Genomic DNA, 25,125 nt, shown 5'->3' with positions numbered 1-25,125 from the left:
CCTTCCTTCCTTCCTTCCTTCCTTCCTTCCTTCCTTCCTTTTCTTTCTTTATTTTAGAAAATTGCAATCCCTTTTTCTAACCTTCACTCTGAATGATAGTTTGGCTAGATATAAGAAGCATAGTAATGTTATTCTATTAGCACTCTGACTATGCCATCCCACTGCCTGTATTCCTGGACAGTTTGTGATGTCAACTCAGCCCTTCATTTTGCCAGGGTTTCTCTCTTATGATGAGTTGTTGGCCCTTTGTGGGTTGTATTATTTCCTCTGTCCTTCATAGCTTTTACCAAGATCGGTCTGATTGCATATTTCATTGTAACTATTCTACTTAGATTTCATTGAGTAGAAGTGCAGATTGACATTTTTCATTGAATATGTTTGAAAATATTTAACCATTATTTCTTCCAATGCTTTTCCTGCCCCCTTCCTCCCTGCTCTACTTTCACTCTTCCCATTATTTCAAGTGTAGAGATTCTTTCTTCTGACCATTCCAATCTATTCCTGTGCCACTATAAGGCATTTTACCTAACAGTTATTAGAATTACAATACCAAAATCATCTGTGTTTTTCTTTTCATATATCATTCTGTCTCTCTCTTGACATTTTCATTTGATGAGAACTAGCCACCTATGGTCTTTTCTCTATTAAACATGGCGTTCTTTATTTAACATATTTATAAATTATAGGAAAACCTACAACTGGAATGCACACAAAGATTTGTTCTGGTCTGCTTTCTTCTTATGTAGAGTTCACACTTGCTGTTCCTTTACATGTCTAATATATTTTGTGGTAAAACCTGTGCATTTTAGGGAATGTATTGTAGCAAATCAGGCTACTAGGTTCCTCCCAATGCATTTGGAGTCCTGTCATTGTGTGCCTGGTCATTTACTGAGTGATGAGGTTGTGCTATTTCATATTTTACTGAAGTGTCTTTCCCTGCAGTGTGAAGCTCCTAGTGCTGTTCCTGTTATGGCATGAACTTTGGGGCATGAACACCATCATCGTTGGATGAATACTGTTTTAAAAGCCTCTCTTTCAGTGTCTCCTTCCCTGATTCTCCCTTAAGCTGCCTGTTTCCTTTGTTACCATGTCAAAGATGGTGACAACGTCTATTAGCCACTGATCAGCAAGAACAGAAGCAGTAATTTATACCCTAAAGTGTATTAAAAAGGAAAAAACACAGGTTGCACCATCACCTGAAATATTAGAAATTTTTCCTGGTATTGTAATCACATGGAGGAAATTAATAAGCAATGCAATGTCTATTTTCTAAATTCCTCTTCTAATCCTTTCTTATGGTAACTTTTCTGCATTTGCAAATACAAAGCAACTAATGAATTGGGTCTGAAAGACAAAGTGAGTAAAGTGGCATTTTAAAGGCTTCCATCAAGCAAATTTCAAGCTCACAATAGCATTGTTTTTTTGTGGACAACTGTAAGGAGATGAATCCTAAAACAGAAATTATGTATCTAAGAACCCATTGATGGTAACTGCTAGCATTCTGGTAATTATAGGAAGAAATTATGGAGAAGTTTTATTATGTAAAATAGCATATAGGTACTAGACTTGAAATATTCTTGTTCTTACCAGTATGGTGAATTGTTTTTTTCTTGGCTTCCCCCTTGATTATACCTCTTCCAAAATTGCTGGGTAAGTGTTCTGTTTCAGTCTCTATAGAATAAGCAGTTTAAAATCAGTTTTGAAAGGCAAATATTAACACGTGTGTGTGTGTGTGTGTGTGTGTGTGTGTGTGTGTGTTGGTTAACATGTATAAGTGTGTTTGTTACTACCGCTCCCTTAATAACATTTTTTCACTGGAAATGCATTGTACTGAAGTATCTGTTTCTGAAATAAATACCTTATAATCCTTACAAACATTAGGCATCACATAACCCTCATTGCATAGAGGCTTATACATGTTCAGTGATTTGACCAAGGTCTCATATCCGACTAATGAGAAAATTCAATCGCAAACTGATGTATCATAACTCTTTAACGGGTCTTTTCTCATAACCTACACGTTGTTTTGTAAATTTCCATCATCTTAGAGAGTTTATCTTAATAACATAATTAAAACACACATGCATTTCTATTGCAAGGGTAATCTTAGGTGGTGCAAGTCTAAACAGAATTCCAGATACAGGTTGCAAACAATGCTCATCCTAGTCACAGAACCTTCCTATGAGGCAGGAATTCTTCTACTTCTCCATGAATATATCCATGTCCTCAACCTCTTTTTCATTCTATAGGTGAGAAACTGTTAAGCATTGGCTAGCTTTGGAAAAGAGTAACAGGTAATTTCTGGACAGAGGAAAAGCTTACACTCTCTTTAGTCTTAAAAGCATGTAGACCTTGTAGCTGGGAAAAATGTGGGTAAATTGCAATATTGTGAGCACTGGTATTGAGTCCCTTTATATTTGTGTCATTATGTGATTTTCACCTTTTGATGGATTTGGAAACCACTCTCTAGGCCCAATTACAAAAAAACTATAATGAAATTTAGTTGAAAAAGTGCATGTTGCAGAAAAAACCTTATAACTATTGTGACTCTGCATGGTCAACTGGGTAAAGTTTTCTGGGTAGTAATAGTAATAATAATAATTATAATTCAATTGCAAATGGAATTCAGATGGAAATGTAGATATCATAGACTGGAATCCTTGTTTTGGCAAAATGCTTGAATCCATGAATATAACCATGGTATACTACAATATAGTATAATTATCACTTTTGTACATTCTTGGAAACCCAAAATGTCATGTTGCTTGTTTTTGTTGATGTTTGTTGTTTTGTTTTCTTGTTTTTTGATAGTCACCTATTGCAATGCTCTGCAACCAAACCCAAAATATATCCAGGTATAAATGTACTTATAGAAAGAATTCACCTAATTAAAGGAAGGTGTTGATAAAAAATTTCTCCGTGTAATAATAAACTTGAGGTACTTTTCTTTTTCAAGGTGCACACTTAATTCAATTCATTGTACATTTCCACACCAGAATTTGCATTTGTTTTCTTTTAACATAAATTTTTCTCTCTTGGTTGATACTATGTGTTTGATGAAATATGTTAACAATACCTTCTTTTCTCTTTGAAAATATTGCATTTTTTACTAAATAAACATTTTCCACAAACCTACATCAAGCAATTAATTAGGTCCCTCTTTCCAACAGCATTTGCATATCTGAGATCCATTTTGGAATTCACAAAATGTCAAATATTTTCATTAGTATTACAGTTGTTATGGTTATATGTACATACTTATCTTTGCTGTTGCATTGTAATTTTACTGGTGGGCCTCATACTGATGCTGTTGAAATAATCTATTTATAATTTAAGAGTAAAGGACTAATGAGAGACCAGATAATATAAGCATGCATTTATAAAGTTCTGCCTAAAAGCAGCATTTAATACTTTCTGAGTCTGTTCCCCGCTGATTGATGGGCAAGGGACTGGGCAAAGGCAGGTTCGAGGCATGGCCAATAGGTCTGGTTGCCATAGGAAGGTGCTTTGCTGCCCATCACAGCTGGCCAGAATGGGCATGGTCACTGCAAGTGGGTCAAACCTGAATATTTAAGCTTTGAATCAGATGAGCTCACTGGGTTCCTGTCTCTCCTGTGGCACAGGATGCACGCCCCTTGGCCAGTGACTCATGGCCATGTGGACCTACACACAATGAATTAATGAACTTTAATTAGCTTGGATGCTGATCTATACCTGGCTGCAACATGGATTGGAAGCTCTGGGATCTGGCCTTGTTTTTAGCTCTGCTGGAGCCCACAGCTACCCCTCTTTCAGGACTGGCTTAAGGGGGATGGTACTTTACAACTGGAGGAATGTAAATGCCGTCATGAAAGCAGCTGGTGTAAAAGTTGGAGCTTCTGGCCAGACTTGTTTGCAAAGGCTCTGGGCAATGTTAATATTGGGAGTCTCATCTGCAATGTAGGGGCTGGTGGACCTGCCCCTGCAGCAAGTGCTGCACCAGCAGGAGGTCCTGCCCCCTCCACCCTTGCTGCCCCAGCTGAGAACAAAGTGGAAGCAAAGAAAGAAGAATCTAAGGAGTCTGTTGATGACATGGGCTTTAGTCTTTTTGACTAAACTGGCTCTTTTTGTAACACAGTCAATAAAAGCTGACCTCTGTTAAAAAAAAAAAAAAAGAAAGAAAGAAAGAAAGACAGATTCTAAGGCTAATGTCCCAGTCCATCATTTGGAAGTGCTCATTTATTTACTTTAGGGGTTGCTTTTATTTCTGTTTTGAAATAGGATAAGATCTCTTCTAATATGCAAGATTTCATGTTGCTCTATTTTATTCAGAAAGAAAATTGTGCAAAATAAACCTTTTAAACTCCCCAAGATTTTCTCCTAGAGGGCACGCTGAAGAAGTGGCACTGGAGGGCCACTCCCTCTTTCTGAAGAAAAAGAAAATAGTAAAGTATTTGGTATCTTAAAACTTTGGAGTTCTGCTGGGCTAAACATTAACATTTTTTAAATATCTAGGTATTTTGAAATAAGAGGATACATAAAATATTAATTAATCTGACTTGGCCTACTTTTGGCTTCTTATTACAGAGAATCTAGGGGGTAGATTTTAATCTGTTAATAAATATGTCTTCTACTTTATTTGAAATATAGCTCTTAAACTGTGAGTGTATTGCAACTCTGAGACATATTTATTACTTGTCACTTAAAATTAAGGTTTTAAGAGTTAAGAATTCTAAAGAATTGGAAAGAAATTATGTAGTTTTGGTAATAGGAGGCATGAAGTGTGGTAATAGATTTTGAAGAAAACATGAAATTGAGTTGTTCTAAAGCTGATTTGTTGTTTTGGGTTTTTTTTTTTCCCAAATGGGCAACAGGGTTTGTGAATGTTGTAGAAAAATTGTGAAGAGAAATCTTAAAAGGACAGATACATGCAAGAAAATGAAAGTAGACCACCAACTTACACCATACACCAAAATAAACTCAAAATGGATAAAGGACTTAAATATACGACGAGAAACCATAAAAATACTGGAAGAATCCAAAGGCAACAAAATCTCAGACATATGCCAAAGCAATTTCTTCACCGATACAGATCCTAGGGCATTGGAAACTAAAGAGAAAATAAACAAATGGGGCCACTATCGAAATAAAAATTTTCTGCACAGCAAAAGAAACCATCATCAAAACAACAAGACAGCCCACTACATGGGAGAACATATTTGCCAATGCTATCACTGATAAGGGTTTAACCTCCAACATTTATAGGGAACTCAAACAAATCAACAAAAGGAAGATAAACAATCCAATCAAAAAATGGGCAAAGGACCTAAATAGACACCTTTCAAAAGAGGATATTCAGAAAGCCAAGAGACATATGAAAACATGCTCAAAGTCACTAATCATCCGAGAGATGCAAATCAAAACAGCAATGAGGTACCATCTCACATCTGTCAGAATGGCTATCATCAACAAATCAACAAATGACAAGTGCTGGAAAGGATGTGGAGAAAAAGGAACACTCGTGCACTGCTGGTGGGAATGCAGAGTGGTGCAGCCACTATGGAAGACAGTATGGAGTTTCCTCAAAATGTTAAAAATGGAACTCCCATTTGACCCTGTGATCCCACTTCGAGGAATATATCCCAGGAAACCAGAAACACCACTCAGAAAGGATATATGCACCCCTATGTTCATAGCAGCACAATTCACCATAGCAAAGATCTGGAAACAGCCTAAGTGCCCATCTGTAGATGAATGGATTAGAAAACTGTGGTACATCTACAGGATTGAATACTATGCTGCTATAAAAAAGAAGGAACTCTTACCATTTGCAACAACACGGATAGAACTGGAGAGCATTATGCTAAGTAAAATAAGCCAGTCAATGAAGGAAAAATACCACATGATGTCACTCATTTCTGGATAATAAAGACCATTATAAATTTATGAACAAAAATAGATGCAGAGGCAGAGCTGCCTCAAACAGACTGTCAAACTACAGCAGGAAGGCCGGGGAGGGTGGGAGGGCAGGAGGGGGGTGGGTAAGAAATCAACCAAAGGACTTGTATGCATGCATATAAGCATAACCAATGGACATAAGACACTGGGGGGTAGGGGAGGCCAGGGGATTGTCAAGGGCGGGGGGAAAAAAAGGACACATAAGTAAAACCCTTTGTAATACTTTAATCAATAAAACAATTAAAAAAGAAAGAATAGACACAGAAATGTGTCCAAGAATATAACAAAATATTCAAAGCCTAAAAAAAAAAAAAAAAAAAATTCCTCAGCTGTCCCGACTTCAGCAACCACCAGTCTCAACTAACATCCACCATCAACATTGGGGTAACACCCTACGTAAGCAAAATGATTAAAACAGTGAAGTTTCAGATGGTTATTATCAGTTTCTAGCCATAAAGTATTTTCAATTAAATACATATATTATTTTCTTTGTAGATCAAATGCTTTTGTACACAGAATAGAATTCACTATAGTTTAATCATCATTTTATACACTTTGTGAAACCCCAAATTTCATGTGCCTTGTGTTTTGTGATATTCACTCTATTGCAATGGTCTGGAACAAAACACAAAGTTTCTCCAAGGTCTGCCTGCACTTAAGACAAGAATTTAACTCATTAAAGAAGGGTATTTATCAAAACCTTTCTCCGTGTAATAGTAACCTACAGGTGCTTTTGTTCTTTAAGTTTCAGGCTTAATTCAACTCCAAAATGTGAATAAACTGGAATATTTTATTTTTTAAATTCTTCTTCTTACCAAATAATTCCATTGATTGTATCTTCACTGGACTCATTTTTATGCCACGTGGAGTTGCATCTGTTGAGTGTTCTGCATTAGCCCCCACTGAAACATAGATTTAAGAGCATGTCATTGTGATCATGTATGTACAAATCATTTACATAGGAATATATATGTTTCCATGAGTGCACATATGTTGGTTGTATCTAGCCTATCAAAATTTTGTTGAGATAATCTGATTGCAAATTCATGAAAACATATATTGGAACAGATGGAATAAATATGTCAGCCATATTATGCTGATGTTCAGAGACCTTTAGTGACATCTCCAAAACCAAATAACCAGGAAATAGTAAAATAGATATACATTTTAGAAGCTATGTCTCAAAATTCCTTAAACACTACTTATTCCATATAAATTCTTTATTATGGAAATTGAAATCATCATCTCAGTGAATTTATGATCATAAACTAACTTGCAGGCTAGCATTAAATGCACACTCTTTCTGTAGGGATGTACTTCATGAAATAGAACATCACTCTTTGTTTCATTGTTTATTTATTTGATTTTCACTAACTGACAAGTTCCACACCACCGACTGACTGTACAGTCACAGAAACTTACCATGAGCCAGAAATGAATTGACTCACCAGGGAACATTGTAATTCCCCATTAGGTTTTGTCACTATAAAGCATGTAGATATCAAGGATTAAGAGAATAAAGACATTGATCAGATTGAGAAATAAATGCCTTGTAAGGTTCCTTTGCATGGAGACCTTGTGACATGCAAGGAAGAAATTGTTAATTTTTCAGCAGTACCAGGATACTGGTTGGATCCATTTCCACCGGAGTTTTCATATGATTTAATGTTTCTCCTATAATTACCAACCAATAATTTGGTCCAGTGACAAAAAAAGGCATGAAAGTTATTAAAGAGAAATTAGCATTGTGGGAGGGATAAATTGGATTCAGGAACTAAAAAGGACTTCAGGGCCAACAATGTATGGAGTGGAAGTCAGTTCTAGTGGACCCTGCAAGTATAGTTTGAAAGAAATCATGATCCTGACACTGCACAGCAGACGTCTTGCTTTGAAGCAGTGGTTGTCAACCTCTGGGTAGCGACCCCTTTGGGGGTCGAACGACCCATTACCAGGGGTCGCCTAAGACAATCTGAAAACACAAATATAATTACACATTGTTTACAGTAGCAAAATTACAGTTATGAAGTAGCAACAAAAATAATTTCGTGGTTGGGGGTCACCACAACATGAGCAACTGTATTAAAGGGTCCCCGTATTAGGAAGGTTGGGAAAGTTTGAAGTAATGCCTGAGTCCATGAAGAAATATAAAAGGTCGCACTATGACTCTGCCTGCCAACAAATACCATAACACCTTTACAGAGAGTGTCCCAGCTTTGGTATTAATACACAGCTGACCCATATTCGGCAAAAAAAAAGAAAAGGTCATTATTGATTAGAAACATTTTGTGAAAGATACAGGAGGTAGAGCAACACAACCCTGGGCAACATTAGCCAATATATTTCAGAGGCTCTGGTTTTTCTCCATTAGGTTTAAGTAAAAAACACCACTTCAGAAGAATCAAGTATGCAAAGTATTCTAAGATTAGCGGGAGCCAATCAGAATAGGCTTTGAGGGGAGAAATGTTGGAGAAACTTATGTGAAGAATCACAATTTTCTTACCATAAACATCTTCCCATTGCTTTAAACTTTCCTTAATGTCTTATTATTTGTAGGTCAGAGAGCTATTTTTAGCAATTATGTAGGCATACAATACATTTTTCCCATATGAAGTGTGAAATTTAATGGGTTATTAAAATTTATACTCAGAGTTGTGTAACTACCAACATTGATAATTTTAGAACCCATTTCAAATTGTTACTAAATAAATACCAGGGAGATCTAGAAATGCTAATCCCATATCATTCTCTTACATCTTTCCCGTTTATGTGCTACTATTACCCACCTTATCAGTGAGGGATCCATTCCAAGATCCCTCAGTGGATGGATGCTTGAAACTGTGGATTGTGCCAAACCCAAAATATATTCAGAGCTTTCCTATATAAACTTATATCTGATACAAATGCTGGCTTCTCTTTGGTATTTCCAAACTGTCAACATCTCTACTCTTGCATGTTGGGGACAGTATGAAGTAAAACCATGTTTACTTGAACATAAGCACTGCAATACCATGACAGTGCTTACCCATGTGATAACTGAGGAGGCTACTGAGTGACAAAAGGGCAGGTAGAGTTATCAGAGTGAATAGGCTGGACAAAGGGATTATTCATGTTCTGGGTAGGACAGAGAAGGATGGCATGAGATTCACCATCTCTACAGAATAATGAATAATTTAAAACATGAATTATTTATCATTGGCATTTTGCATTTGATATATTCCATTCCTGATTGACCATGAATAACAGAAATTGCACATATGAAAGCTGCAGACAGTGGGAGTGATGGTACTGAACATACCTATGATATAAAGTTATACTTATTTTTATATAACTGGGGCCCTCTGAAGCTAAGAGAAGAAAGAAGAAAAAGTGCATATTTACAAATTACTTTTACGTTAACCTTCTTATTTATAACCAGAGGCCTGTTGCATGAAATTTCTGCATGGTTGTGAATTCAAATTTGTGCGGGGGTGGGGAGTGCCCTCAGCCCAGCCTGCACCCTCTCCAATCCAGGACCCCTTGGGGGAAGCCCAACAACTGATCCTGGGGACCAGGCCAAAACCATCAGTTGGACATCCCTCTCACAATCCAGGACCGCTGGTTCCTAACTGTTCACATGCCTGCCTGCCTGATTTCCCCTAAGTGCCCCCCGCCCAGGCAGCCTGATCACTCCTATCCACTTCTGCCTACCGGCCTGGTTGCCCCCAACTGCTTCCTCGCCAGCCTGGTTCCCCCTAACTGCCTTTCCCCACAAGTCTGGTCGCCCCTTAATGCCCTCCACTCCCTGCCGGCCTGGTCACCCCCGACCATCCCCCTCTGTCCTGGGCACCTTTTACTGCCCCTCCAATGGCCTGGTCACCCCTTACTGCTGCCCCTGCGAGCCTGGTCACGCCCAATTGCTCCCCTCTACTGGCCTGGTCGCCCCTAACTGCTCTGTCCTGCCGGCCTGGTTGCCCCTTACTGGCCCCTTGCCTGCCTGGTCAGCCCTTACTGCTCCTCCGCCAGCCTGGATGCCCCTTACTGACCTCCCTGCTGGCCTGGTTCCCCCAACTGCCCACCTCTGCCATCCTGGCTGTCCCCAGCTCCTCCCTGCTGGCCTGGTAGCCCCCAACTGCCACCCCTGCCAGCTTGGTCACCCATACAACCTGCTATTCAGTTGTTTGGTCATCCCACACTAACCCCTCCTGCCAGCGTTGTCGCCCCACGCAGCCTGCTGTTTGGTCATCCATCCACTTATTTTGGTCATAATGGCCCCTGGCATTTTATATATTAGCATTCCAGGCACGCCTCATTTGCTCTTCCAAATTGGAATTAAAATCTTCTATATCATCTTACTGAAATACATTGTGATCAACACACATCACCTCTGTGCTCCTACAGTGCAATGTATTCATTTTATACATTTTATAGGCGCCTCAATAAAATGATGCACATCATGTTTATGCAATTGCCTTTTGAATCAACTACGGAGAAAAATACATGCATTCTTATTGTCTTTTGGAATTACATAAATCTTTGAATCCATGCTCCTTTAGAAGCTGGATTCAAGTTACTGCCAGAAGTAAATTGCTTTCAACATTAAAAAAAAAAAAAATTCTTTATTGTTAAAGCAGATCTGCTATCAAACAGATCCCCATTGCTTAGATTCCTTATTTCTTTTTTCTTTCTTTCTTTTTTCTTCCTTTCTTTCTTCTTTTTCTCCTTCCTTCTTTCCTTCCTTCCTTCCTTCCTTCCTTCCTTCTTTCCTTCCTTCCTTCCTTCCTTCCTTCCTTCCTTCCTTCCTTCCTTCCTTCCTTCCTTCCTTCCTTCCTTTTCTTTCTTTCTTTCTCTTTCTTTCTTTCTTTCTTTCTTTCTTTCTTTCTTTCTTTCTTTCTTTCTTTCTTTCTTTCTTTCTTTCTTTCTTTCTTTCTTTCTTTCTTTCTTTCTTTCTTTCTTTCTTTCTTTCTTTCTTTCTTTCTTTCTTTCTTTCTTTCTTCCTTTCTTCCTTCCTTCCTTCCTTCCTTCCTTCCTTCCCTCCTTCCTTCCTCCTTCCTCCCTTCCCTTCTTTCTTCCTTCCTTCCTTCCTTCCTTCCTTCCTTCCTTCCTTCCTTCCTTCCTTCCTCCTTCCTCCCTTCCCTTCTTTCTTTCTTCCTTCCTTTCTTTCTTTCTTTCTTTCTTTCTTTCTTTCTTTCTTTCTTTCTTTCTTTCTTTCTTTCTTCTTTCTTTCTTCCTTCCTTCCTTCCTTCCTTCCTTTCTTTTTTCCTTCCTTCCTTCCTTCCTTCCTTCCTTCCTTCCTTCCTTCCTTCCTTCCTTCCTTCTTTCCTTCCTTCCTTCCTTCCCTCCTTGTATTTTTTTTATTTTAGAAAATTGGAATCCCTTTTTCTAACCTTCACTCTGAATTATAGTTTGGCTAGATATAAGAATTGTAGTGATGTTTTTCTATTAACACTCTGACTATGCCATTCCTCTTCCTGTATTCCTGGACAGTTTGTAATGTCAACTCAGCCCTTCATTTTGCCAGGGTTTCTCTTTTATGTGATGAGTTGTTGGCCCTTTGTGGGTTGTATTATTTCCTCTGTCCTTCATAGCTTTTACCGAGATGGGTCTGATTGCATATTTCATTGTAACTAATCTACTTAGATTTCATTGAGCTTGGATGTGCAAATTGATATTTTTCATTGAATATGTTTGAAAATATTTAACCATTTTTTCTTCCAATGTTTTTCCTGCGCCCTTCCTCCTTGCTCTACTTTCACTCTTCCCATTATTTCAAGTGTAGAGATTCTTTCTTCTGACCATTCCAATCTATTCCTGTGCCACTATAATGCATTTTACCTAACAGTTATTAGAATTTCAATACCAAAATCATCTGTGTTTTTCTTTTCATATATCATTCTGTCTCTCTCTTGACATTTTCATTTGATGAGAACTAGCCACGTATGGTCTTTTCTCTATTGAACATGGGGTTCTTTATTTAACATATTTATAAATTATAGGAAAACCTACAACGGAATGCATGCAAAGATTTGTTCTGGTCTGCTTTCTTCTTATGTAGAGTTCATACTTGCTGTTCCTTTACATGTCTAATATATTTTGTGGTAAAACCTGTGCATTTTAGGGAATGTATTGTAGCAAATCAGGCTACTAGGTTCCTCCCAATGCATTTGGAGTCCTGTCATTGTGTGCCTGGTCATTTACTGAGTGATGAGGTTGTGCTATTTCATATTTTACTGAAGTGTCTTTCCCTGCAGTGTGAAGCTCCTAGTGCTGTTCCTGTTATGGCATGAACTTTGGGGCATGAACACCATCATCGTTGGATGAATACTGTTTTAAAAGCCTCTCTTTCAGTGTCTCCTTCCCTGATTCTCCCTTAAGCTGCCTGTTTCCTTTGTTACCATGTCAAAGATGGTGACAACGTCTATTAGCCACTGATCAGCAAGAACAGAAGCAGTAATTTATACCCTAAAGTGTATTAAAAAGGAAAAAAACACAGGTTGCACCATCACCTGAAATATTAGAAATTTTTCCCGGTATTGTAATCACATGGAGGAAATTAATAAGCAATTCAATGTCTATTTTCTAAATTCCTCTTCTAATCCTTTCTTATGGTAACTTTTCTGCATTTGCAAATACAAAGCAACTAATGAATTGGGTCTGAAAGACAAAGTGAGTAAAGTGGCATTTTAAAGGCTTCCATCAAGCAAATTTCAAGCTCACAATAGCATTGTTTTTTTGTGGACAACTGTAAGGAGATGAATCCTAAAACAGAAATTATGTATCTAAGAACCCATTGATGGTAACTGCTAGCATTCTGGTAATTATAGGAAGAAATTATGGAGAAGTTTTATTATGTAAAATAGCATATAAGTACTATAACTAGACCTGAAATATTCTTGTTCTTACCAGTATGGTGCATTGTTTTTTTCTTGGCTTCCCCCTTGATTATACCTCTTCCAAAATTGCTGGGTAAGTGTTCTGTATCAGTCTCTATAGAATAAGCAGTTTAAAATTAGTTTTGAAAGGCAAATATTAACATGTGTGTGTGTGTGTGTGTGTGTGTGTGTGTTTGTGTTAGTTAATGTGTATAAGTGTGTTTGTTACTACAGCTCCCTTCACTGGAAATGCATTGTACAGAAGTATCTGTTTCTGAAATAAATACCTTACAATCCTTACAAACATAGGGCAACACATAACCCTCATTGCATAGAGGCTTATTCATGTTCAGTGATTTGACCAAGGTCTCATATCCGACTAATGAGAAAATTCAATCGCAAACTGATGTATCATAACTCTTTAACGGGTCTTTTCTCATAACCTACACGTTGTTTTGCAAATTTCCATCATCTTAGAGAGTTTATCATAATAACATAACTTAAAACACACACACGCATTTCTATTGCAAGGGTAATCTTAGGTGGTGCAAGTCCAAACACTAATCCAGAAGTCAGGTTGCAAACAATGCTCATCCTAGTCACAGAACCTTCCTATGAGGCAGGAATTCTTAGACTTCTCCATGAATATATCCATGTCCTCACCCTCTTTTTCATTCTATAGGTATGAAACTGTTAAGCATTGGCTAGCTTTGGAAAAGAGTAACAGGTAATTTCTGGACAGAGGAAAAGCTTACACCCTCTTTAGTCTTAAAAGCACTTAGACCTTGTAGCTGGGAAAAATGTGGGTAAATTGCAATATTGTGAGCACTGGTATTGCTTCCCTTTACATTTGTGAATTTATGTGATTTTGACAGATTTGGAAACCATTATATAGGCGAAATTACAGAAAAACTATAATGAAATTTAGTTGAAAAAGTGCATGTTGCAGAAAAAACCTTATAACTATTGTGACTCTGCATGGTCAACTGGGGTAAGTTTTCTGGGTAGTAATAGTAATAATAATAATTATAATTATAATTCAATTGCAAATGGAATTCAGGTGGAAATGTAGATATCATAGACTAGAATCCTTGTTTTGGCAAAATGCGTGAGTCCATGAATATAACCATGGTATACTACAATATAGTATAATTATCACTTTTGTACATTCTTGGAAACCCAAAATGTCATGTTGCTTGTTTTTGTTGATGTTTGTTGTTTTGTTTTCTTGTTTTTTGATAGTCACCTATTGCAATGCTCTGCAACCAAACCCAAAATATATCCAGGTATAAATGTACTTATAGAAAGAATTCACCTAACTAAAGGAAGGTGTTGATAAAAAATTTCTCCGTGTAATAATAAACTTGAGGTACTTTTCTTTTTCAAGGTGCACACATAATTCAATTCACTGTACATCTCCACACCAGAATTTGCATTTGTTTTCTTTTAATATAAATTTTTCTCTCTTGGTTGATACTATGTGTTTGATGAAATATGTTAACCATACCTTCTTTTTTCTTTGAAAATATTGCATTTTTTACTAAATAAACATTTTCCACAAACCTACATCAAGCAATTAATTAGGTCCCTCTTTCCAACCGCATTTGCATATCTGAGATCCATTTTGGAATTCACAAAATGTCAAATATTTTCATTAGTATTACAGTTGTTATGGTTATATGTACATAATTATCTTTGCTGTTGCATTGTAATTTTTCTGGAGGGCCTCATACTGATGCTTTTGAAATAACCTATTGATAATTTAAGAGTAAAGGACTTAATGAGAGACCAGATAATATAAGCATGCCGTTTATAAAGTTCTGCCTAAAAGCAGCATTTAATACTTTCTGAGTCTGTTCCCCGCTGATTGATGGGCAAGGACCGGGCAAAGGCAGGTTCGAGGCATGGCCAATAGGTCTGGTTGCCATAGGAAGGTGCTTTGCTGCCCATCACAGCTGGCCAGAATGGGCATGGTCACTGCAAGTGGGTCAAACCTGAATATTTAAGCTTTGAATCAGATGAGCTCACTGGGTTCCTGTCTCTTCTGTGGAACAGGATGCTCGCCCCTTGGCCAGTGACTCATGGCCATGTGGACCTACACACAATGAATTAATGAACTTTAATTAGCTTGGATGCTGATCTACACCTGGCTGCAACATGGATTGGAAGCTCTGGGATCTGGCCTTGTTTTTAGCTCTCCTGGAGCCCACAGCTGCCCCTCTTTCAGGACTGGCTTAAGGGGGATGGTACTTAACAACTGGAGGAATGTAACTCCACGCAATAAAGCCTATCATCACATTTCATTATGCCCTGTGGCTTCTCAAAATTCTATATTCAGTGGTACACCAAAAATCTGACTCCCGTGGGTGACAGAAATTTGATTCCTCTGTTAACATCTATTGGTGAGAGAATCTGTTAAGGACATATATAGAATATTGGGGCTAGCTATAAGAAATATAATCATGCTCTGCTAACCATGACTGTTTTCCTCTGATTAAAGAAATCAGATTCTGATCTGGCTGGGATCTGGGGGATAAGAACTGCCTATTATCATAGCAAGATTAACAATCTTGTTGCCCAAACAATGGAGACCCTGAGGAGCCCACCCCCAGCACACATTGCCTGTAATCTTTAACCATTATGCTCATCCTTAACTTATTTTGCCTACTTCCCCATGTAATCTTTGTCCTACCCAATATAAGCAGCTGGTTTATGCAGGGAGAGAGGGGATTTCAGAGCAGATTTTTTGGGATGACCTGCTGCTCTTAAATACTGCCAGCATTATTGGAATAAACACTCATATATGATTCCACCCTTCATAGATGCCTCTGCTTAACTGGCTCAAGTAGTGACAGTTAATTTGGACCCATTATTTGTCTGGTTTCATAATCTGGTGACCCAGATATGACCACCAGGGATGCCACTTGCTGCCTGGATTGGGGGTTTCTGGGGCTGGGGTCTGGAACTTTTATTGCCAGTGCTGCCAGGAATTTTCCTGTTTCATGTCCCAACCACAACCCCAGCAATCCGCATCAACTCAGCTAAGACCTAAGTTGAATCAAGCATTTTTGTATGACAGGAGAGGCATTTGCTGTCTCTCACCTGGGCTTTTGTAAGGCATTGGGTGCATTTATTGAGTATAGCAAGGGAGGCATTTACTGCCTCTTGTCTTGTGGAGCCGGATCAGCTCCAGGTGGCAAGAAACCTCCAGTGGTCCTCACATAATCTGCAAGCACATAGCCTGACCCGCTTTTGGACAAGAGACACGGCTCTGCTTCAATGTATTTCTCTTAAATGCAGGGCATTCTGAGGTTTCAGTGGCTGGGCAGACAAGGGAAATGGTGTGAAGCTCTTGTCTGTGGGTTTTGCATGCCTATAAATCTATAATAAAAAGGCATAATATGCTAATTTGACCGGATAGCCAAATGGCATTGACATCAATCTGGTCGTCCTTCTGGACAAAATCACAGTGGCGGGGGCCGAGGCAGTGGCGGTTAGGGGCAATCAAGCAGGCAGACAGTGTGGTTCGGTGATAAGGCAGTCAGTTGAGCAGTTCAGGGGGATCAGCCAAGCCAGTACAGTCCTTGCGGGTGATCAGGCAGGTAGGTAGAGGCATTTAAGGGTGATCAGACAGCCAGGCAGAGGGTGTTAGGGGCGATCAGGCAGGCAAGCCAGTGATTATGGTGACCAAGCAGGCAGGCGAGTGGTTAGGGGTGATCAGGCAGACAGGCAGGCCAGCGTTAAGGAGCTAGCAGTCCAGGATTGTGAGAGGGTGCAGGCCAGCTGAGGGAGCGCCTTCCCACTCCCCATGCACGAATTCCGTGCACTGGACATCTAATATTTATATGAGTGTCTCTGCTGAATGTTATTTTGTGTCTCTTTATTCTTGGGATTGATTTGTTTAAAGATGTGTCATCTCCCACTTTGCTGAGGGCCCTAGCTGCTAATGGCCAGCTGAACCCATGGTAGGGATTGCAGGTACTTCCCAGCAGCTACTGAGAGTTTTTAATCTTGGGTACCTCCCTGCTCTTCCTCTCAAGGCATCAGTTGCCCCAAATGATTAGCTAGTGAGAGTTTTCTGTCTGTAATGTAAGTTTGGTTACAGATGGTCTTTGCTTGCTCTCTTATCTTTTGGGGACTTAGTTCACTCCTCACCATTTTATGAAAACAGGAGATCCTCTGTCTCTGCTATTTGGGCTTTGTCCACTCAGAGCACAGGTCATGTGCTGGGCTGCGTTAGCGTGAGATAAGATTCTAAGGCTAGACTTCATCTGGAGACTAGTACCACTCTGGCAGCGCTCACCCAGCACTCACCCTCACCATGGCCTCAGACTCAGAGCTCACCTGCATCTACTGGGGGCCCTGATGGAGGATAAGATAAATGCCCTCATGAAAGCAGCTGGTGTAAAATGTGGACCTTCTGGCCAGTCTTGTTTGCAAAGGCTCTGGGCAATGTTAATATTGGGAGTCTCATCTGCAATGTAGGGGCTGGTGGACCTGCCCCTGCAGCAAGTGCTGCACCAGCAGGAGGTCCTGCACCCTCCTCTCCTGCTACCCCAGCTGAGGGGAAGAAAGTGGAAGCAAAGAAAGAAGAACCTAAGGAGTCTGATGATGACATGGGCTTTGGTCTTTTTGACTAAACTGGCTCTTTATGTAACACAGTCAATAAAACCTGACCTCTGTTAGAAAAAAAAAGAAAGAAAGAAAGACAGATTCTAAGGCTAATGTCTCAGTCCATCCTTTTGGAAGTGCTCATTTATTTACTTTAGGGGTTGCTTTTATTTCTGTTTTGAAATAGGATAAGATCTCTTCTAATATGCAAGATTTCATGTTGCTCCATTCTATTCAGAAAGAAAATTGTGCAAAATAAACCTTTAAACTCCCCAAGTTTTTCTCCTAGAGGGCATGCTGAAGAAGTGGCACTGGAGGGCCACTCCCTCTTTCTGAAGAAAAAGAAAATAGTAAAGTATTTGGTATCTTAAAACTTTGGAGTTCTTCTGGGTTAAACATTAACATTTTTTAAATATCTAGGTATTTTGAAATAACAGGATACTTAAAATATTAATTAATCTGACTTGGCCTACTTTTGGCTTCTTATTACAGAGAATCAAGGGGGTAGATTTTAATCTGTTAATAAATATGTCTTCTACTTTATTTGAAATATAGCTCTTAAACTGTGAGTGTATTGCAACTCTGAGACATATTTATTACTTGTCACTTAAAATTAAGGTTTTAAGAGTTAAGGAATCTAAAAAATTGGAAAGAAATTATGTGGTTTTGGTAATATGTGGCATGAAGTGTGGTAATAGATTTTGAAGAAAACATGAAATTGAATTGTTCTAAAGCTGTTTGTTTTGTTGTGTTTTTTTTGGTGTTTTTTTTTTCCCAAATGGGTAACAGGGTTTGTGAATGTTGTAGAAAGATTGTAAAGAAAAATCTTAAAAGGAAAACTATAGGTAATCTGAATAATCTGAATTTATAAATGTAATTAGATTAATAAATCTGAAGTAAGCTAGTACAGAATTTGTTTAGTCCTTTACCAGTCTGCTAAAATGGAAAATATCTTTCCCGTATTTGCCCAACAAGCAAAAATTCTATTCATTATTAAAATTGTTATATATTATGTTAAAGTAATCAAGTACTTGATTACTTACAGACATTTTCTTAATTGTGGGAACTGAAATTTTACTATCCCATGTTTGTATTTAATTCCCTTTTGACACTTTGAATGGATAAGTAGTCTAACAGTGTTTCAGAATAATAATAATGGTATATAATCTTCTGGTAACGTAAGTTTGACAACATCCCTTTTGAATAAAACGGCAATAGGAACTTGCATAGCCAGGTAGGAAAAGTCAGTGGCTGCCTCCAGTGTTTCAAACAACAGGCTGACGAAATCATGAAGATTTCATGCAACTGGTGAGATTATATTAAACCCAGTGCTCATTTGCCATTCTAAAAATCCTAGCACCCTTCACATTGATATTCAATTTCCTCTGTCTGTGCTCTATGATGAGAACAACAATGCCCACTTGACAGCACATGTACTTATACCACAATTTTCTAAGTATTTTGGCCCACTGTTAAGACCTACCATTCAGAAAAGAGAATCTTTTCAATATATTGCCATAAATTGACCAGGCATCTGGTCACCCAAGAGTTCTGAGGGGAAGGGCATTGAGATTAATGGTGTTTCACACCAGCCTTCACTACATCCCTTCTGAAGCACATGTGTGAAGATGAGTAATTCTGAGTAATTTCAGTTTTATTATATGAGAAGCACATTTCAAATGCTATAGCTACAGTGGATCCAAGATGGCAGCTAATGGGAGTGAATTCAGCAAAATAGTGTATGAATTGGAGAGCAAAAGGAGATTGCGTGGACATGCAGGGAGTGTCTGTCTTTGTGAGTGAGGGACAGTTATATTCTGCAGGACTGTTGGGGACTGGCGGACCAGGCTATCCTGGCTGGGCAGCCTCTACTACTGCTGAAATTTCTCCTGCAGCAGCCCACTCTGCCTCAGAGCCCGTACCATCTTAAAAGGGAGACCAGCTCTGATCAGAAACCTAGCCTTACCTTCACCCAGGAAGACCTTGGATACCTCCCGGGACCCTAAAGCCACAATGCCCAGGGACCAGTTGCCTCATGTGGGAACCCACGATCACCGAGACTCTAGCCTCCCTAATCGTGGGTGCCAAAATTTGTCTAGTGGGAGACAAGGTGGCGGCTGAACACTCGAATGGGTCCTGCACCTTCTCACAGAGCAAATACAAGGAACAGCTGAATTAAATAACAACCATGAAGAATTGGTGAATAAAACACAGCTGGTGAGGCAATCCATGGACTGAAAAGTCAGAGGTCACCTGGAGAGTGGTGGAATCTGGGATCCGGGCTGCGGGGAGAAACACAAACAGCCAGAACTAGAATGCCAGAGGGAGACTGCACTGCACCAGTTCCTGGGCCATGGGGATCAATGTAGCCCTCAGATGTGGAAGAGGGTCCATAGGGCTGCTGGCAGTGAGGGACTCTAGATCTAAGCCCATAGCCATGGGAGAGTTGCCAAGAAAGGCAGCCTGAAGTTCATTAACAGCCACGCAGTGCTGGGGGAAGAAAGTCGTGAGGCAGTGTGGTTGCTTTGTCTTTTTGACTTCCTTGCTTTTGCTTGCTAATCCCAGTACATAGGATCCTCCAATTAAAAAAGGTCCCCGAGACAGCAGGGGAAGGTGAATTTGTGGAAACTGGGGAACAGAATCAGGAGAGATGAGCAGGAAGCCTGCTCTGGGTCAGCCCGTCCCTCCAACCCAGTATTAATTGGGACAGAAAGGGATCTCCCATCAGACTATCAATTGACTACTCAAGAGAAACATATCAGTCCAGAAGGGAATGGAATGAAATATACAAAGTCATGCAAAGCAGGGTCTGAATCCAAGAACACTATACCCAGCAAGGCTATCAATCAAAATTGACGGTGAAATCAAGAGCTTCACAGACAATAAAGGACTAAGGGAGTTTATTACCACCAAACTGGCAATGCAAGAAATGCTAAAGCATCCGCTGTAAAAAGAAGAAATAGGAAGGGAAGAAGGAACACAGACATAAAGGGTAAAAATGGCCACAAACAAGTACCTATCAATAATAACTTTAAATAAAAATGGATTAAATGCCCCAATCAAAAAACATAGGGTAGCTGAATGGATAAGAAAGCATGACCCATATATCTACTGCCTACAGGAGACCCACCTTACAACAAAGGACTCACACAGACTGAAAGTGAAGGATGGAAAAAAACATTTTCAGGCGAACCGAACTGAAAAAAAAAAAGTGGGGTAGCAATACTTCTCTCTGACAAATTAGACCTCAAAATAAAGGCCATAATAAGAGATAAGGAAGGCCACTTCATAATGCTAAAGGGAGCAATTCAACAAGAAGATATAACTCTGGTAAACATATATGCACCCAATACAGGAGGACTCAAATACATAAAAGAAGTTCTGGAAGGTATCAAGGGAGAGATTGATGGCAATATAGTCATAAGAGAGGACTTTAATACCCCCTTGACACCACTGGATAAATCCTCTAAACAAAAAATCAGCAAAGAAACATTATTCCTAAATGACTCACTAGATCAGATGGAATTAATTGACGTCTTAGGAACAGTTCACCCCAAAGCCATGGAGTAGACTTTCTTCTCAAGTGCACACAGGGCATTTTCAAAGTTAGACCACATATTGGGTCACAGGCAAAGTCTCTCCAAATTCAAGAAGATAGAATGATATCAAGCATCTTCTCAGATCACAATGGCATAAAATTAGAAACCAACTACAATAAAAACAATGAGAAAAAAAATCAAACACCTGGAGGCTAAATAGCATGCTTATAAACAATGATTGGGTTACCATAGAGATCAAAAAAGAAAGAAAAAGCATCCTGGTAAGAACTGACAATGAAAACACAACAATCCAAAAATCCATGTGACACAGTGAAAGCAGTCGTGAGAGGGAAGTTCATCATTCCACAGGCTTACCTCAAAAAAATAATTAAATATATAATTAAAAAATGGTAATAAATTACCTGACCTTACATCTCAAAGAATTAGAAAGGGAGCAACAAGAAAAGCCCTGAGTAAGCAGAAGGAAGGAAATAATACAGATTAGAGTGGAAATAAACTGCATAAAGACCAAACAAACAAAATCCAAACAAAAAAAGATCAATAAAACCGAGAGCTGGTTCTTTGAACGGTTAAACAAGATTGATGCACTTCTAGCCAAGCTCACCAAGATGCAGAGAGAGCAGACCCAAGTAAACAAAATCAGAAATGAAACAGATGAAGTAACAACTGACCTCACAGAAATCCAAAGATTATGAAAAAGTACTAGAAACAACTCTGTTCCAACAAAATGGACTACCCAGATGAAATGGACATATTTTTTGAAAAAGCTCCCAAAACTCAATCAGGAAGAATCAAAAACTGGAATATGCCAATAACTCCCAAAGAAATTGAAGCAGTGATCAAAAATCTTCCAGTAAACGAAAGTCCTGGATCAGATGGCTTTACAGGGGAGTTCTACCAAGCATTCAAAGAAAAACTAACACCAATCCTCCTCAGACTATTCCAAAATATTCAAGAGGCAGGCACACATATAACCTCATTTTATGAAGCCAGCATTACCCTATTCCAAAGCCAGATAAAGACACCACACAAAAAAGAGATCTATAGGCCAATATTCTTGATGAACATAGGTGCTAAACTCCTCAACAAAATTCTAGCAAATCAGATCTAGCATTACATTAGAAATATCATACACCATGATCAAGTGGGTTTTATTAGGTGGATGCAAGGATGGTAAAATATCCACAAATCAATAAATATGATTCATCCCATAAAGAAATTGAGAGACAAAAATCACATAATCATAACAATTGATGCAGAAAAAGGATTTGACAAAATTCGACACCCTTTCTTGATAAAACCTCTCAGCAAAGTGGGAAGAGAAGGATCATACCTCAACATAATAAAAGCCTTATGTGACAAACCGACAGCCAACATCATACTCAATGGGCAAAAACTAAGTTCATTTCCTCTAAGAACAAGAACAGGACAGGGATGCCCACTTTCACCACTCCTGTTCAACATAGTTCTGGAAGTGCTAGCTATATTAATCAGACAAGAAGAAGAAAAAAATTGCATCCAATTTGGAAAAGAAGAAGTAAAACTGTCATTATTAGCAGATGACATGGTACTATACATAGAAAACCACAAAGACTCCATCAAAAATCTACTAGACCTAATCAATGAATTCGGCAATGTAGCAGTATACAAAAATTAACACCCAGAAATCTATAGCTTTTTTATACACCAATAATGAACTCACAGAAAGAGAAACTAAAAACACAATGCCATTTAAAACCGCACTCAGAAAATTAAGATACCTAGGAATAAACTAAACGAAGGAGGTAAAGGGCCTATACTCAGAAAACTATAGGACAATGGAATAGGAGATACAGGAAGACATAAAAAAATGGGCAAACATACCATGCTCACGGATTGGTAGAATCAACATCATTAAAATGTCCATAATACCCAAAGCAATCTACAGATTCAAAGCAATCCCCATTTAAATATACCAATGGCATATTTCAAAGCTCTAGAACAAACTCTCCAAAAATGCATCTGGAATAAAAAAAAAAAGACCCTGAACAGCCACGGCAATCCTGAGAAAGAAGAACAAAGTTGGAGGGATCACAATACCAGATATCAAGCTATATTAACAAGCCATGGTTCTCAAAACTGCCTGGTACTGGCAAAATAACAGACATATAGACCAATGGAACAGAACAGAGATCCCAGAAATCAACCCAAGCCATTAGGCTCAATTTACATTTGACAAAGGAGACAAGAGCATACAATGGAGTCAACACAGTCTCTTCAATAAATGGTGCTGGGAAATTTAGTCAGATACATGCAAAAAACAAAAAAAAAAATGAAAATAGACCACCAACTTCTACCATACGGAAAAACAAACACAAAACAGATGAAGGACTTAAATGTAAGACAGGAAACCATAAAAATCTTAGAGGAATCCACAAGCAGCAAAATATCAGTCAGATATCGTAGCAATAACGTTACCAATACAGCTCTTAGGGCAATGGAAAGTAAGGAGAAAATAAACAAATGGGACTACATCAAAATAAAAAGCTTCTGCACAGCAAAAGAAACCATCAACAAAACAAGAAAGCCCACTGCATGGGAGAACATATTGGCAATGCTATTTTAGGTAAGGGTTTAATCTCCAAAATTTATAGGGAACTCATATAATTTAACAAAAGGAAGATAAACAATCCAATAAAAATATTGGCAAAGGACCTAGATAGACATTTTTTGAAAGAGCACATGCAGAAGGCTGCTAGACATATGAAAACATGCTCAAAGTCACCAATCATCTGAGAGAGACAAATCCAAACAGCAATGAGGTACCATCTCACCCCTGTCAGAATGGCTATCATCAACAAATCAATAAAGGACAAGTGCTGGGGAGTATGTGGAGGAAAAAGAACCCTCGCGCACTGATGGTGGGAATGCAGACTGATGCAGCCACTGTGGAAGACAGTATGGAGTGTCCTCAAAATGTTAAAAATGGAATTCCCATTTGACCCAGTGATCCCACTTATAGGACTATACCTCAAGAAACTAGAAATACCAATCAGAAAGCACATATGCACCCCTATGTGCTGGGCTCCAACCCCTGCAGGTCCAGGGGTCCCCAAAGGTGTGGACGGAGTCAGAGAAGAAGGAATGACACGGAGACAGCGTTCAGTTGATCAGCAGCCTAGCTAGGATCTCTAGCCAAGTTCTGGTTTGTTTCTCTCACTAGGTTCTCCAGCCAGGTTCTCTAGGTTCTCCAGCCAGGATCGGTCTCCAGATTCTGTAGCCAGGTTCTTCAGCCAGGTTCTGTTGCCAGGTTCTGTCTAGGTTCTCCAGCCAAGTGCTGTCGCCAGGTTCTGTCCAGGATCTTTTGCCATGTTCTCTCGCTAGGTTCTGTCTCTAGGTTCTGTGTCTAGGTTCTGTGGCCAGTTTCTGTCCAGGATCTTTTGCCATGTTCTCAGCAGCAAAGTTCTTCTGTCTCTAGGTTCTGTGTAGGTTCTGTGTCTAGGTTCTGTAACCAGTTTCTGTCCAGGATCTTTTGCCATGTTTTCTCGCTAGGTTCTGTCTCTAGGTTCTGTTGCCAGTTTCTGTCCAGGATCTTTTGCCATGTTCTCTCCAGCGAAGTTCTTCTGTCTCTAGGTTCTGTGTAGGCTCTGTTTCTAGGTTTTGTGTCCTGTAGTCTTGTTACATCTGTATTTATACCAGTTGATTCCAATCCTATCAATCTCTATTCCAAAGGTTAGGGCGTTTCTTATCTCCATTCCAGGGAGTAAAGATTATGTAGCTTAAGCATGATTGTTCATAGTTAAAGTGATTACCTGTGTGGCACTTAGTTAAGGGGTTTTATTCTCTCCCTAACTTAGGGGAAAATCCCTACCTGGGGAAACAACCTTTCTCAGAGAGGTGACCTTGGTTAAAACACATAGTGCCAAGAAGGTGAGCAAACATATTAAGAACAGTATGCCATATATGCCAGGTCCCTTGAAACAGCAAGGATGGACCAGCTCCCGGCACCTATGTTCATAGCAGCACAATTTGGAAACATAGGTAAGATTTGGAAACAACCTAAGTGCCCATCAGCAGGTGAGTGGAATAAATAACTGTGGTACATCTACATAATGAAATACTATGCCACTATAAAAAAGAAGAAACTTACCATTTGCAACAGCATAGATGGAACTGGAGAGTATTACGCT

The 25,125-nt window shown here is 39.0% G+C and overlaps 1 protein-coding gene across 1 annotated transcript in view; it reads right to left on the bottom strand.

Annotated features, from left to right (window-relative positions):
* Positions 1 to 454: 454 nt before the first annotated feature.
* LOC132231077 (coiled-coil domain-containing protein 7-like) overlaps positions 455 to 25,125 on the bottom strand; it is a 94,549-nt gene continuing 69,878 nt past the window's right edge. Inside the window, exons 7-9 of the mRNA XM_059689609.1 lie at positions 6,753 to 6,839; positions 1,588 to 1,671; positions 455 to 525 (exon numbers count right to left, since the gene is read on the bottom strand). Of these exons, the coding sequence (XP_059545592.1) occupies positions 455 to 525; positions 1,588 to 1,671; positions 6,753 to 6,839 (242 nt within the window). The remainder of the gene's footprint in view (positions 526 to 1,587; positions 1,672 to 6,752; positions 6,840 to 25,125) is intronic.

Source organism: Myotis daubentonii, chromosome 1 (genome assembly GCF_963259705.1).
Source record: "Myotis daubentonii chromosome 1, mMyoDau2.1, whole genome shotgun sequence".
NCBI lineage: Eukaryota > Metazoa > Chordata > Mammalia > Chiroptera > Vespertilionidae > Myotis > Myotis daubentonii.
Note: the sequence above shows the minus strand (reverse complement) of the source record. Positions and strands in the feature narration are given on the sequence as shown.